We start from the raw sequence: 16129 nt of genomic DNA, 5'->3' as shown, positions 1-16129 counted from the left end.
TTCATTAATATTAATGCCTAGCTACCCCTCCTCCATCCATCCATCATTAACTAATTAATCAAATCTCCTTCCTAATGCACTCTAACTTCTTGAGGCCACGCAAGAATACAACCACAACACAACAAAACAACCACCATTATTATTATATTATTATGACAAAGCAATAGTGTTAATTAAGCCATGATTGGCATCCTCTTAAATACCAAGCCATTTGAATGATTGCCACTTGCTCTCAAATAATTCACCAAATTTAAGCTTTATTTCTTAATTAACAAATATGCATGCATTAGTGAAAAATAACCATATCTTCCTACCAAGTGGGATCCGCTATACAAATCAAATAAATTTGGATAAACAATTAAAAATGTTGACTCTAGCATTTTTTGCTTACATAAGTGAGTACAAGGGCATGCAGCAACTGAATTCGAAAGAAGGGTATTGTCGATAACTAACTGCCAAAAAACAATATAATGTACATACATGGTAGGTGGCAGCATAAACACTAATGTTTCACTAAACCTTTTCACATCACATTGTATGTGTTTGTGGGTATCGACAAGGCAAGCTTTCATGCTTCACATTAGCAGGCCTTAGAGATGCATATATGGCTCTGCATAAATAATCTTGCATTCTCAAAGGTATTGCTTTGTCTGCAAATTGAGGCACATGTTTAATTGTCCCAGCTCAACATTGTAGACATTTCCTCAATCAAATTTCAAATATGATAACGACAGTAACAAGAATTTAACCATCAAAGGATTAAATTGAAATCTTTGTGGAATATAGAATTAACAAGTTTATTATATACTGAAAATGTATGTGGGGTCGTAATAATGTTAATGATATTACTATAGAGGAAGCAGTTGACATAAAAGGGAAACTAAGATGGCCCAAATTACACTTAATAGTGCAGGTTGACATTCATTGAGAGGATAGTGGGATTTCTGGTTTTCTCGGTTCAAGTCTTTCCCAATTAGAGTCACATACATAGATGTCTATTTCAAGGCAGACATAAAAAAACAGTGATGTGACCCTCGTAGACCACCATGCTTAGCTACCACTACTATAGCATTATAGCAATATATGCATACCCAATAAATCTTTGCCACCATTGGCTCTCCTATAATCTTGTTTCTATATAAAGGCCTATAATATAAGCACATGCATAGCTATATTCAGATCATCAAGAATTCAAGATCTTCTTCTTATACAGCACACACAAATTTTAAGATCAGAGATGGCTGGTGTACAAAAGAATTGCACTCTAATTGTGGTTCTCATCCTCCTCTGCTTCATCACAATACAAGCTAGAGGTACTTTATTGTTGGTTATCATAGGATCATATGAAATTAACATTTCTTCCATGATTTTCAATTTTATTAATTTGTTTGTTTGTTTGTTGGCATGTGCAGCAAGAACACTTAAAGAAAGAAGCAACATGGGTGGCACTACTAAGGATGCAAATATAGATCATGATCATCATGGTGATGATAAATTTAAGCCAAAAGAAGATGAAGGAAATGGCAGCAGTGGCGAAGTTTTCGCAATGGATTACACTCCAGCTAGTAGGAAGCCCCCGATTCATAATTGAACTCTTTTGTTTTACAATTTTGTGTTATATTTAGGTTAGTTTACACAACTAAAATTGTTTTAGCATTGTAAATTATCTGCTATAGACAATAATAAAATATTCCACTTTCCTATATCATAAACAAACGTCTTTCGCTAGGGGTGGTTATTAGTCGGATTGGTTAGGAATAAGATGAGAATCGATCCAATTAAATTGTAATTACTTTGGATTGGTTTGATATTTTTTTTATATATATATATTGTGTACTCATAAATTAAACGGATTAAAAATGGATTCCATTCGGATAATTAAGTATCCGATAAAATAGAAATTAAAAAAAATATTTAAAAATAAATTTTTTTTGAAAAATTATGTAAATATAGTATATATGTAATATCAACTAACAAGTTAGTAATATTTTAACAATAAAAAAAATACTCATTAACTCACAATTATAATAGAGTTAGGTTAATTAGTGTAAAAGTTATATATATTATTAGAATTTATATTTTTTATTTAATAAAAGGACAATGGCTTTTGTGGGTAGTTTGGATTCCGTTTTTTCAAAACCAATATCCGAACCAATCATGATCGGGTTTCATCGAGTCGGGTTCAATTATACCCAATTACTCATTGGTTCTAGAACCAATTTAATCGGTTTGATTTGAATTCAGACAGATAATCGAGTTACTCGAACCCGTGAACACCCTATCTTTTGCTACAGGAATTAATTATATATTAGAGATACCAAAAGATTAAACTTTGGCTGAGATATATGTGTGGCTGTGTAGAGAAATGATGGTCATTTTTATGCACCTCAACAGATGGAACTTTTTTATTTAAATTGTTTCGTACAACTTTTTCTTTCTTTGAAAGTTAATCTGTATCCATCCTTATTTTATTTTCATCATGTAGAAAAGAATTCCATTCTACTTATGAAAATAACACAATTTATGTTTAATTTGTATCTAATTTAAAATAAAACCAATCCAAACTTTTTACGTAGTGATGCAGGTGTATGAGTATATTCTCCACTTTCACAGTACAAGTTATTCAAAAAAGCTCATGAAAATCGCAGTTTAAATAGTAATAAATCAATAATGATACACACTGTTGCGTCAATAATATGAAAAATCTGCAAACTCCTTTTTTTATTTCAAAGCATTTGGCTGTCGTTTGATTCAAGTACATCACCACGTAAAAGATTGCAGCAGCTAGCTAGCATTTAGCTTGAGCTCTAAGATCTAAGTTACATGAATCCATTTATATAATTTCAGTGAGAACTTAAGCACCCCTCTTACAGTTATGTAACAATTGAATAACAAAGATTAGTTTCATGCAAGCAATAATTTACACTGCAACTGTTGCTGTTTGTATCTTCATTTTCTTTAGATGAAAGCAAATAACCACTCTCGAGGGATCATGCTTGGATTCCATCCTTGTAAATTACACTTCTCAAACCTTCAAATATAGGCTTCCATTTTTTAAGGTCTTGCATTTTGGACCACAAGTCCCTTATGCTGCTCCTAGTCAGGATAAATGACACACCATAAGTTCTTTTGACTTGGAACACAGGTCATTGCACTCCCCCAATAAAAAACTGTTCAACTGAAATTATCTAAGCTTTCAGTTTGTTGGAATTCTCTCATAGAAAAGCATGCTGGCCTCAGAGGAAAGAACATCCAACTCTGAAACAGCATTCACTTGAGAATCCGAAACACAATACCAGCGCATTGGAGTTTGATTTGAGGAATCATTGGAGACATCTCCTGAGGATTCCGCCCTTGCACATCTATAAACAGTGTAATGCCCACTTCCAGCTTTTCCAAAGTGTTCCACGACAGAAACAAGTCGATACAAACATGTTTCTTGAGAAACTGAACTTTGAGAAGTGTTCACCTGCATATAGCCTTAGACAATGAGCAGATGAAAGTAACTGCAAATGCCAACTCAACCTTCCATTTTAGCATTATTTAAGAAGAAAATAGAGGTACATTTAAAAAAATAAATCACACACGAGTGCGCGCAACATTGGACCAACCTTGTTAATGGGCTGCATATGTGTGTCCAGCCAAATCCCTTCCGAAGAGCCTTCAGAGCAGGGAAACAACGTGTCACTAGGAAGTTCCTGTCTATTTGAGACAAATCCAACATCACTAATATCATTTGAACTGATTTGTTCTGTTGCTTCCTCACAATCTCCACTGAAACTCAACATCTTCCCCTCTGATGGTAGAGGGATTCTTCTGCTATGCCGTAGATTTAATGGCAGACTTTGTCCATATTTATCTGGTATCTTTACTCCCAGCCTAGTTGTCATGAATGGAGACAGATCCAAAATCAATGGAAAAGAAATATGACCCTGTAACACCATCAATCCATCATCATAACACAAAAACTCTTTCATGACCATTTATATGCTATTTTTTGTTTTTGTATCCTGTAAATTTCTGCAGATTTAAACAATAGGAAAGGATATTTCCAGCCCGTAAACATCATGATTCACTGAACATTAAAAATACCTGCAGTTTGATAGGTTCTCCAAAGTTATTCATATGAACTCTTTTCAACTGAATGCATAAAATCTGCAAACAGAGATCCAAACATTTCAAGCAACTGGGAAATCCAAAGCTAACTGTATCATTGAACAAGTATGTCTAGCTGATCGAAGAAACGGAACACATACCCTTGGACATCGAGCAATACTTAGCTGCTTCAGAGTATGAGAAAACCTATTTGACCAAGGTAGGTTTCCAAGATTACACATCTCCCGGCAGTCACATAATTCTTGGTCAGAGCATCTCCTAAGCTTTTCAAGTTCTACCTGATTAATAAAGCCACAAATTTACAACACGAAAAGCAGTCAATTGCAAGATTCTGACCACTGTTTATGCATCCCGAAGCTGCCTGTACCCTCTCAAAACAATTACCTCATTTCGTTCCATTAATGAAAGATACTTGATCGCAGCATTATGCCAACAGTAGTGGCAGTGATAGTTCTCAACATGCTCAGCAACAATGAATTGCTTCAGGCAATCCAGCAATGCACATCCAAATATCTGAAGCGAGAGACATCAACTAATCAGAGAGCTCATGAAGGCTTGCAGAATTTCAGTTACCCAAGAAATAATATTGAAATTAAAACAACAATATAATTGGCACTGAATTTTTGAAACTCACCAGGGTGGAACCACTAAGTACAGGTGAAAGAGGCAAACAATCAAATTGTTCTAAGTTAATTGAGATCTGCAAAACAAACAAATATACAGTTTGAAATTAAATTAAAATTTCAGACAGATACAAGAAAACGTTTACATTAGAAATAAAGGTTAGGAGTACCATTATCTTTAGATAGAGCTACAACTGAGTCTTTTCTTAGCTTCTCAAATCTAACCCATGTCATCATACAAAATCAATTAGTTAATTCTAACATTTCTCCTATTTTAGCCATTTCGATTACCTTGGAACCTTTCTCCTCCTAATGCAACAGTGTCAAATCAAAACTGTTGGACAATACATAAAGTGTACACACAATTAATAGCAAAGGTAAGAGAACTGCATTGAAAGCCTTCTATACCTGGGATGAGCAACTCTGACAGGTCAAGCTGCTACTAAGAATCCCATCAAAGGGTCCAAGGTAGAGTTGGTGCCATCTTTCATGCTCACTCTGCCAGTCCCTATGTATTCGAGTAAGAATTCTATTATTAGAAGCAAAAATGTCTGCTAAAGAACTCATCTTTGGAGCATAACAACCTCCGATTTCTTCTCTCAATGAGCACAACAGATGTAGAAATGCTTCAGCGGCATCCTACAAGACACACAACTAAGAATAAATCAACAGAAACCTAAAGCATCATTCAGTCATTACAGCATCTAAGAATCAAAATTCTACCTGCTGGTTTGTCAGATTAAAGTTTGGAATGTAATGAGCCATGGTAAGCATCACCTTTCGTGGACTAAGAGTAACCTTTTCTTCACACACTGAACCAAGCTCTGCAAATACATAACATGGACAAGCTATACAATGGTGCTTGATGCAAAAATCGTATAAAATATCTTACTAGGTAAAATCAATATTAAAAAACCTTGACCAAACATCTACCAGTCATTTAGGCATTCAGGTTATTTCAATTTGCATAAAATACAAAATGAAATACAATGGGCTGAGAAATAAACTTAACATGGTGCTACCTTGTAATAAAGAAGCTAAAGAAAGTGCAAGAGGCATGCTTTCATCCAAGTCCCGAGTCCCACATTCTGAAATCACCCTATGAAGAAAACTCTGAAAGCAAAAACAGCTAGCAAGAGCCTGCAACAAATTCAACTATTCAACTCAAATTCATAGAAGAAAAAATGCAACATTTGCATCTAGGACATTTTACTCTATGGAACACCACGAGTTCCAACAACCCAATAAGAACAAGACTTTACCTGCAAAACCACATTGAGGAAACAATTGTTCTCGAGGTTCTGCAACCCAGGAACCAGCAGCGGTTTCTCCAAGCTATTATTATTGTTGTTATTAGTGGTAGTATCTGTACGGAAGGAATATGACCATGGTAGAGTAGCTGGAATGGCGAATTTGCCATCTTTAAGTGCCAAAACAGCACCAACAAGACCAGCAAGAACCGTAGAGGGTAGTGCCCAATACATGAGATAAGAAGCTTGGTTCCCATTACTTTGACCCAACATAGCTGAGCAAAAAAACAAACAACAAATCGGAACTAATGTTAAGTGTGAGGAAAGAAGAACGAAAGGTGGGGTTCAGTGGGTATGTGGGAACCCTTTTAGATTAACGGTTAAGACCCGTTTGGGTTGGTGATGTGGTTGCTGCAACTTTACCTTTCAAAGAAGTGGATTCAAAATTGGTTCTTCGTGGGAATTGAACCCTTTCGGTGATGTTTCAGACTTTCAGTTCCTCCCGCTACTTGCTTAGAAAAACGAAGGTGGACATGGGGAGCCGACAAAGATAGAGCGCAATCGGCATGGGGCAACTTCCAAGTTCGAACTACAAAATCGTGAAAAGCCCATTTCTCTTTCTATGTTTTTGGTCTGAAACCCATCCTATTTATAAAAGCCTTGACACAACAGAGAAAAAGGAAAAGGAAATTATTTTATTTAAATTAAGCATTTTTTTTACATATATTTTTAACATTTGTTTGTCAGAAAAAAAAGCCCTTCTAAGAAAGGAATGTGGTCCTGTCGGGCCGGCTAGGGCAGTAAAATTTCGGGCCACGAAAGGCAGTGGTGGTTACTAGGCCCATGAAACTCGCTGCAGGCCTACGTACACAATGAAAAAGAGGGCCCTATTTAACTCCTGCACTCTTAATCGGCACTGCAGTTATACCTCCTCCTCCTCCAACTTTTTTTAATTCAATTTTCAATAATCGAACGACTCATTCGAAGAGATCTCTCTCTCTCCCTCGTCCCCAAACCCCAAACCATGGTATGCATCTTTCTGTCACTGCTTCATTCACTAATCTTCGTTCATAATAATCGATCTACGCCCTTTCAGATCTCCCTTTTTTTATCTGCATGTCTTCTCTACTTCCACTTTTAATTTCCAATTCTAAGTATTTCTTGCTGTTTTTTTTGTCCCCCCTCCCCCCCAAAAAATACTAAAAATGACTATACCGTAGGGTTTTTAATTTCTTGCCATGTTTTGAGTTGGAATTTGGTCATTTTTCTGAATTCGGTTTTTTGTAGGCGAATACGGGGAATTTAGACGCCTCGATAGAGCAGTTGCTGAATGTGGAGAAGCAGATGAGGCTCGCCGGTGACGTCGCCGGTACCAGAAAGGCCGTCACCGACATTTTGCAGCTCTGCTTTGAAGCTCGAGCATGGAAAACCCTCAACGACCAGATTGTCGTTCTATCCAAACGACGCGGCCAGCTTAAGCAGGTAATTGCTCAACAATTTCCTTTTATTTTATTTTATTTTTTTTTAAATGTATGCGGAAGAAACCCTTTGGTTACGTGGTTCTCTCTATTTCAGTGTGGTTTATACAGAGGTTTAGGGTTTTAGCTTGCTTATAAACTAACTTGTTGCTGTTTGTTTGTAATGGAAATTCAGTATATGATAATGTTCTATGATGTAGTTTGGTATCCAATGTTCCGGTTAAAGACTGTCCTTGTGCCTGTTAAAGAAAGACTATTTTAGGTTATTTGATCTTCAACGATATAATGTTGCTTTTGATCAGCATATTAGGAACATGAGAATTCTAATTCCAGTCCATGGAGTTAAATGCAAGCGTGCTATTAGCCTAACATGTGCAACATTTTGTAAATCGTTGCTGCTATACAAGAACAAAAGTTCCTTGACCTGTAGAATTGTTGTTGATTTAGCCTCTATATAATAACTTTTGCCTATGATAGCTAATATTTACATTCCTCTCTTGCAATTTGTAAGTAGTACAAGAGACACGATGTGGCCTGTTGTTAACAAGCTTAAATTATGCTCACAGGCTGTAACAGCTATGGTCCAGCAGGCTATGCAATTTATTGACAAGACACCTGACATTGAAACTCGTATAGAGCTCATCAAAACATTGAACAGTGTATCTGCAGGGAAGGTAAGCGTACAGTATATCTGCTTTCCATTCTGTTGATCTATGATATCCATCTTATAAGATGTATGTATACTTAATATGTTGTACCTTTTAATAGATATACGTTGAGATTGAGAGAGCTCGATTGATCAAGAAACTTGCAAAGATTAAGGAAGAACAAGGCCTTATAGCTGAAGCTGCTGATTTGATGCAAGAAATTGCGGTTGGTGTTTGACTTGTTTTAATTTGATGGATTTTTTATGACTATTTATTCATTTTGTACTTCAATTCACTTGTCTGATCTGATGGTTATACGATCAGGTTGAAACTTTTGGTGCGATGGCCAAAACTGAGAAAATTGCATTTATTCTCGAGCAAGTATGAGATACTATACCTTCTTACATTTGTGATATCAGTATTAGCTAAATATTTCATGTGTTTCAATTCATTTGCCTGAGTTTATAGTCTTATATATTGAATTATGTAGGTACGATTGTGCCTAGACCGGCAGGATTATGTTCGTGCTCAAATTCTCTCAAGAAAGATTAGTCCAAGAGTATTTGATGTTGATCCATCTAAAGAAAAGAAGAAGCCTAAAGAAGGTGATAATGTTGTTGAAGAGGCTCCTGCAGATATACCATCTCTGTTGGAGTTAAAGCGAATCTATTATGAATTGATGATTCGGTAAATAAGTTCCTACTTGTTGCCTTGTCTTGTTTTACCCTGATATAGTTGTAAATGCTGTTGTTGAACCTTGCATCTTTCATCTCTTCATCCATAATCCATTTGATTTTGAATGAATTTACTATCAACTAAATTCTTGTATTAATTCTTGATTTTGAATTTCCCAGAATAAGGCATAGTGGTACTAGTCTCCATAAATTAATTGTGTGTACTGACTATCTATCTTTGTCTATCCTGTAGGATTTCCTCAGGTTCTCTTAATTATACTTGTGACTATAGATGCACCTTAATCTCTTTAGTTGTATAATTGATCAATATCGGAATTTAATTATTTAGTATTTTATTTGGCAATCACTTGTATATTCGTCCTAATTTTATGGCAATCATCATTTTTTTTTAAAAAAATTGCTTTCTTCTTTCATTAATGTTTGCAAAATGCTATTTCTAATATTTTGAAGTCAATAGCCTTGTGCAAAATTGATGGTTCATGCAGTCTGACATCGAAACTGTGCCAATCGATATAGGATGATCTAGGATACTAAAATTATATGGACCATGCTGGAATCTAACAGTGGATTATATCACTTTAGTAATGTAGAGTGGTGTTGATAAGTGGTTTTTTATTTTACTATGTTGCAACAATTTTTTAAAAATACCTATATCTGTTGTTTTCTGCTGATCTTAAAACATTAATTTTCTTATGATGTTTTATGTTTGTGTGTGAAGGTATTATTCCCATAACAATGACTATCTTGAAATTTGCCGTTGCTATAAGGCTATATATGAGATACCATCTGTCAAAGAAAACCCAGCTGACTGGACTCCTGTAGGCTCTTCTTTCTTTTGGCTACTTTTTTACTGTGAGAAATTTTATTATGTTACATGACATTACTTTCTTCTGACAAATATCTTTATTATAGATCTTGAGAAAAATATGTTGGTACTTGGTTTTGGCACCACATGATCCCATGCAGTCAAGCCTTCTCAATTCCACCTTGGAAGACAAGAATCTATCTGAAATTCCAAGCTTTAAGTATGTTACCTAATGCTGCTCTCATGTCTTCTTATTCATGTTCAAATATTTTGTTGTGATTTCATTGTTAAATGTTGTGCCATAGGCACCTATTGAAACAGCTGGTCACCATGGAGGTTATCCAATGGAACACTTTATGGGAGACATATAAGAATGACTTTGAGAATGAAAATATCTCTGGGTCATCTTTGGGTGAAAAAGCAGCAGAGGACCTGAAGCAAAGGATAATTGAACACGTAATCACCCGATGTTATATTAATTTCTTAATCCCATTAATTTGGTTGGTTGATATCATGGAATTGTTGATTTGGTGTACTTCCATTATCTTGCAGAATATTCTTGTTGTATCAAAATACTACGCAAGAATTACTTTGAAGAGACTTGCTGAGCTTCTGTGCCTCAGTGTACAGGTTTGTAATGCTATTTATGATTATGTGCTATTTTGGAGTGTTCAAAAATATCTCACTGGATGCTAGTGTTGGTTCCAGCACGTGGTTAGTGTCCATGGACACTGGTATTGTTTGCTGAGACAAATGATTTTAGGACATGGTTACACACAAATGTACATTGAGACACAATTTGTATACTACCAAATAGCCGAGACACTGAGACGCAAAAAGTGATACACGAATTTTTGCAACTTTATCCTTGTAGAAAGTTAATTCGAAGACCACCCTCCTCTTCATAACATCATCATCTCCCCAAGTCTTCTTCATAGAGACAGCACCATCCTTCTCTCTCACATACTACCCTTCTCTCTCCCTCACCAGCTTCCTTCTGTGTCTCTCAATACCCTTTTCTCTCACCACCGTCATTCTCTCTCTCTCTCTCTCTCTCTCTCTCTCTCTCTCTCTGCCTTGTGCCTCCATCTTCTCCATCTACTTTGTGAATCTGATTTTTTTTTAATTGATTTTTTTGGTTTCTTTTATGTTTTATTTCAATTTGTTTGGCTGGAGGTTGTTGGAAGGAAAAGAAAGAACATGGAAGATGAAGGAAATGGGGAGGGGGACAGTGAGGTGGACACAGAAGACGAGAAATTTTGTTTAGAAAAAATAAATAAATAAAAGGGGTAATATAGACTTTTTAAAGTTGTGTATTGTCTATCTATTTTGTCAAACACAATGCACAAATATTGTGTCCATATCTTTAGTGTCTATGTCAAACACAGCCAAAGTTCACGACATCATGTCAATCTGGTTCTTCTACAGTTGCATGCTGAGCTGCTATGTGCATTTTAAAATTTTAATATGGGTATTTTGAAACCAAAGTGACTTACAAGAATTTAGCATTTGTAATGATATCTTTCGGTGTGATGACCCCAACAAATTTTCCTGTCAAAATTCAGGAAGCTGAGAAGCATCTCTCGGATATGGTTGTGTCAAAAGCACTGATCGCTAAGATTGATAGACCAATGGGAATAGTTTGTTTCCAAACAGAAAAAGATAGCAATGATATTCTTAACTCATGGGCAGCAAACTTGGAGAAACTGCTTGATCTTGTGGAGAAGAGCTGTCATCAAATACACAAGGAAACCATGGTGCACAAAGCTGCTTTGAAGGTTTAACAGAGTCATGTTCCATATCACAATTATAGTCACTGGTAAAGCTTTTCACCTTCCTTTTCTCCAGTCTGTTGTTCCCTCAAATCTCGTTGTCATTTTTTGGTATTTCCTGTATTATCATAATGTTTGTTTCTGATGTATTGCAGGACAACTCCTATGTGATTTTGGACTGGAGTTTACCTTTCGTTTGAATTGTCACCGAATGGGTTGGTCAGGAACTGCAGTAAACAAGGATCCCTTTTTTCACTTTGCATTTTCTCATTCATGCGTTCAGGGGAGAGCCGGATATATGCATCTTAGTATTGAAAGTAGCTTTGTTGTATACTACTCGAACAATAGTACCTTACCGCTGACGTTTGACAGGATTCTAAATGGCCTTTGTTATGGCAGTGGTAAGAAATTGAGAAATTGAGTGCTTGTTCATTTATATTCTTTTGACCTGATAATGTTCTATTGTACTTTCCGGTCGCAATTTCTGTTTTTCTACTTATTGTTTGTCGTGCAATTTCGTATGGTGTTAATTTGTGTTTGCATCCAATACTATATGAAAGAAATGATTATAGGAACCGATCGCCAAATCCTTAAATACAAATCTTTAAATGGAATTTCGGATGAGTCTTTAGTTTATGGGATTGGGCAATATTCATGAGACAAAAAGCAAAAAGAAATAATTATAGGAAAGGGAAAAACTAGGAAAATACTTAATAAAAAATCGTTATTGTATTGTTGACTCGTTGGAATGTTGCACAATCAAAACAAAATGCTTGTTAGGTGAATGATGGAAAGTTGTTATCATATGTTAACAGTTTTTCTTTTAAAGAAATGTTGAATGATTAAATTATGATATTAAGAAATTTTTACATAAGTGATAAATTTGGTCTGAATCTTACAATTAATTTCTAGTTTTTAAGGTTGTCGTAGTTACCTTTTAAAGTACTAGCAACAAAACCTGTTGCATTTGCATTATCAGAGGATTGAGGTTGAGATATGATGAACAAACAACTGAAAATAATTACCATCTATGACATTTAAATGATTTTTTTAAACATGTCCAGAAAGCAATGTTTTTGGCAGAGAGCTCAATTAACAATAAAATGATGTTAATAAAAAAACAGACATGACTACATCCGATCCCTATATAACCCTCGACAATATGCCTTCCCTGTTGGCTGTTGACTGTTGGCCTACGCCACTGGCAATATTATGTATTTCCTTATTTATTTCCAATACAAATAAAATTAATTGCGAACGTGTAACTTAGATGTGCTTTTGGTTTTGTAGTTTTAAGGACGATGACTGCGAAGGAATGCTTGCAAGCAAGAATAACAAAGAATTAAATAAAATAATGTTACTTGTTTCAGACGGATGTAGAAATTTGATTGAGAAATTTATCAATTCGTTTCTTTGTTGGAAACCTGTCCAACCTTTTGAGATTTGTTTTTGTGAGTCGTTCCGTAATCGAGAAATGTCTTATTCCAGTAATTTTTTATGCTTGCGTGTTGCGTGACGTACGCTGATCTTACATAGTCAACCACTGCATCTTCGGTCAACCCTTGGACCCTCTCTCTTTCTCAAGAATAACAACACATGAGATCAACATACAAAATCTAATTCATAAATTCGCATTTTTGTGGTGCTCATGGAATAAATCATCTAGAAGGAGAGGAGCTATTACCAGAAGAAGACCATGGCGGCAGCTTAGCAGAATAAACAGAAGGAATTGGAGTTGCCTGTGGAGCAGAAGTTACAGAATAAGCAAACACTGAAGAAGAGGAAGAATTCGATGCCGCTGGCGATGAAGCCGAAGAAGCTTGAATATGAGAAGCCATTGCAGACGACACAAACATCTGATCATATAAACTGATGGGGAAGTCTGAAAACTCTGAGGAGAAGTCATAAAACTTGGGTGGTGAAGCCTCCACAGTGGAAGGTGGAAGGGGCACATATGCACCAGAAGAAGAAGAAGAAGCAGTATGAGAAATGGTGAAAGCGGTTGGTGGTGGTGGTTGCTTCACCCTAACATTTTCAGGGAAGTTGAGTTTGGCTTTGTTGCCTCTGAAGCGGAGAGAGGCTTGGTCGTAAGCAATGGCAGCAGCCTCTGCAGTGTTGAAGGTTCCTAACCACACTCTTGCTGCTTTGAATGGATCTCGGATCTCTGCAGCCCACTTCCCCCATGGCCTCTGCCTCACTCCTCTGTATTTTCTCTTCCCTTCATTGTTCTTCCTCTTCTCCTCATCATTCTTCTTTAGATCTGTTCTGTATTCGTACACTATTGCATCATCTCCCATTTCGCTTCTTTCGCTTCTTGTTTTCCCGTTGATTGCAAGCTCTGAAACTGTATAATGAAATCCCAATCATTTCCATGTTCTATCATGACTTTCTCTCTCAGTCAAAGTGTGTGTATATTGTCATGTCATTGCTATAAAAATAAAAGATATAAATTCTCATTCTCTAATATCTTTTTCCCAACAGGGGCATACTTGCTAATACATTTCATTTAATATTAATCTTCAAAAGAGGGTCCTACCCCAAACTCTAGCGGTTATGTTCTGTTTTTTTTTTTTTTTTTTTTTTTGAGTTCTGTTCAACTATTAGGTAAAAAAAAATGAAAAAAATATAAAAAAACACTTGAGGAACATTTATTCTTTATGCAGGGACCCATTAACATATCTAGCTATGACCCAAAATAAATTGGATATTTATAAAATATTAAGAATTATAAAGACTAATACATGTAGTACTTACTTGGTGGAATAGCAGCAGAGGATGAAGCAAGAAAGGGTATATCATCTTCCCTACTTCTTTTGAGATTAGAATTGAGTCCATAAGATGAGGAGGACGTAGATGGTGTTGCAGACACAGAAGCCATGTTAGATGTCACAGCAACATCAGCAGCTTCTTGAGGTATTTCTCCACGAACAACATGAGTCAAAGCCTCAACCATAGTATACATCTCCTCCTCTTTATTCAGACCGGGAAACATAATCATTGGTTGCATCCCCAAAACATCATCTATCTATCTCTGTATATCAAAATCACCTCTTGTTTCTTCTGCATGCAAATAAGTAACTTACTCAACTATATATTATGCAAAGATTCTAATCTGAACATAGAACTTAGAACTAGAACTCCCTCTGAACATTGATATAAATGTACCTATATATAAGCCGCACGGGGGAAAATGCTTTTCTTTTCCTTTGTCCCTTGCTCCTTATTATTATTATTATTATTATATGAAAGATGTAATATATATACATACCATCAAGTTGATGAAACAGATCAAATGCATGTAGCTTAGAAGAATAAATAATTGATAATTGATGGGTAATAAAGATAGGTCAAAACTCTTACACTATTAAGGTGTGAAAGGAGAGAAACATGGTGTGGAGGTAACCAACTTGAAGAACCAAACTAAGTCGGTGGTGAAAAGGAAGGAGCCGACATCAAAATATCCATCATCATCTTCTTAGTTTGATTTATTAATATTATAATAATATAAGATGAGATGTTTTTTAATTATGAAAATAAGGCCATAGATCCGTCCACTTGAGGTGTAAATCAAAACTCCACCTGAATAATTCTGTCACGTTATTCCCAAACCTTATGATTGTATAAATAAAAGGAGCTGTTGAGCATATTGGATAGGGTTGTATATTATTATTTTGTATCGACACGGGTTGATTTAATTAGGCAAGTTGCATTGCACCCACAAATTTGTATGTGTTTAATTTCAATTATTTTCGGTGTGACATTGGCAAGTTGCTTCAGCAAAAGAAAACTACTTTCAGTTCGATGCTTAATCCTTGGTGTGTATCAACAGTTAATAGGCAAGTCGCAGGTTGCAAGTTGCAGCCGCAACAATTCATCTGTCCAACTTTTTTTTAATAAAAAATTATAGGTAATCAACAACATATTTGAACAATGTATGAATAATGTGAATTAATAGGGTTAAAAGAATAAATTTAATTAGTAGCATTAAATAAATATATAGTATACTTTTATTTGATTAGTGGTTATTCATGTTATTCAAGATAGTTATTATTTACCTAGTACTCCCCTTTCTTAATTCACGCCCATTCATTATTATTAAAAAAAAAGGAAGAAGGCATAATTGAACTAGAATACAAATTTGTTTTAAAAAGGAACACAAATTTTAACGTCACATCTGAATATACTCAAAATAAATTTCGATTTACCAACTTTAATCAAGATACCTTACATAAGTTCCACTAACTATTAATGTATGTGGCAAATAAGAATTGTTAAACTAGTCACTATTTAGGAATTGTTTGTACGTAATAAACTTTTGAGGAGATAATATTTGTTCCTAAAAAAATATTACTCTAGAATTAATACTTTCATAGAATAGTAGAAAAACATCAGAGAAACTAAAAGATATGTCATGAGTAATTTATAGAATAAATCTAAGTCACTTGAACATTAATATTTTAGCTATTTTCTTAATATATATACATGTACAATTAAAATGAAACAGTTAATTCTAATAATTACGGGAAGTATAAAGTAAAAGTTTATATGTTTCATTTTTTTTTATTTCAGTATCTATTTAAGAGTTTGTTGTTAATTAATAAGTTACTGCATGCATGAAACAAGATTCGAATTTCCAACACTTATTTAAGCTGACTAGGGAGGTAATTACTAGACTAATCCAACTTAGTTTTATATGATTTTTTCTTTAATTAATAACTGTAATTAAAAAACCTATCTACAGAT

General features: G+C 35.1%; 4 protein-coding genes across 5 annotated transcripts; 2 read left to right on the top strand and 2 right to left on the bottom strand.

Moving 5' to 3' along the window:
* Window positions 1–1083: 1083 nt before the first annotated feature.
* On the top strand, window positions 1084–1716 carry LOC140183854 (uncharacterized). Its single transcript, XM_072233424.1, has 2 exons — window positions 1084–1313; window positions 1413–1716. Exons 1-2 carry the CDS (start codon window positions 1238–1240, stop codon window positions 1589–1591), a joined length of 255 nt encoding a protein of 84 aa, XP_072089525.1. The 5' UTR covers window positions 1084–1237; the 3' UTR covers window positions 1592–1716.
* A 981-nt stretch (window positions 1717–2697) lies between these two features.
* LOC112791191 (ubiquitin carboxyl-terminal hydrolase 27) lies at window positions 2698–6656 on the bottom strand. Its single transcript, XM_025833920.3, has 11 exons — window positions 6413–6656; window positions 6002–6264; window positions 5762–5879; window positions 5463–5563; window positions 5148–5378; window positions 4751–4816; window positions 4501–4629; window positions 4257–4394; window positions 4093–4155; window positions 3612–3932; window positions 2698–3469 (listed from the first exon to the last, which is right to left on the bottom strand). Exons 2-11 carry the CDS (start codon window positions 6260–6262, stop codon window positions 3197–3199), a joined length of 1701 nt encoding a protein of 566 aa, XP_025689705.1. The 5' UTR covers window positions 6263–6264; window positions 6413–6656; the 3' UTR covers window positions 2698–3196.
* A 234-nt stretch (window positions 6657–6890) lies between these two features.
* Window positions 6891–11867, top strand: LOC112791192 (26S proteasome non-ATPase regulatory subunit 12 homolog A). Its single transcript, XM_025833921.3, has 12 exons — window positions 6891–7016; window positions 7277–7471; window positions 8034–8141; window positions 8236–8340; window positions 8439–8495; window positions 8605–8801; window positions 9528–9627; window positions 9722–9834; window positions 9920–10070; window positions 10167–10244; window positions 11180–11433; window positions 11542–11867. The coding sequence occupies exons 1-11, from the start codon at window positions 7014–7016 to the stop codon at window positions 11396–11398; spliced, it is 1326 nt and encodes a 441-aa protein (XP_025689706.1). The 5' UTR covers window positions 6891–7013; the 3' UTR covers window positions 11399–11433; window positions 11542–11867.
* An 851-nt stretch (window positions 11868–12718) lies between these two features.
* LOC112791193 (ethylene-responsive transcription factor ABR1) lies at window positions 12719–14849 on the bottom strand. 2 transcript variants are annotated; one of them, XM_072233426.1, is made up of 4 exons: window positions 14552–14849; window positions 14141–14446; window positions 13071–13730; window positions 12719–12961 (listed from the first exon to the last, which is right to left on the bottom strand). In XM_072233426.1, exons 2-4 carry the CDS (start codon window positions 14391–14393, stop codon window positions 12942–12944), a joined length of 933 nt encoding a protein of 310 aa, XP_072089527.1. In that variant the 5' UTR covers window positions 14394–14446; window positions 14552–14849; the 3' UTR covers window positions 12719–12941. The 2 variants fall into 2 exon arrangements, with proteins under 2 accessions (XP_072089527.1, XP_025689707.1); XM_025833922.2 differs by having other exon boundaries at window positions 12829–13730.
* Window positions 14850–16129: the final 1280 nt, after the last annotated feature.

Source organism: Arachis hypogaea, chromosome 3, assembly GCF_003086295.3.
Source record: "Arachis hypogaea cultivar Tifrunner chromosome 3, arahy.Tifrunner.gnm2.J5K5, whole genome shotgun sequence".
NCBI classification, from domain to species: Eukaryota; Viridiplantae; Streptophyta; class Magnoliopsida; order Fabales; family Fabaceae; genus Arachis; species Arachis hypogaea.
Note: the sequence above shows the minus strand (reverse complement) of the source record. Positions and strands in the feature narration are given on the sequence as shown.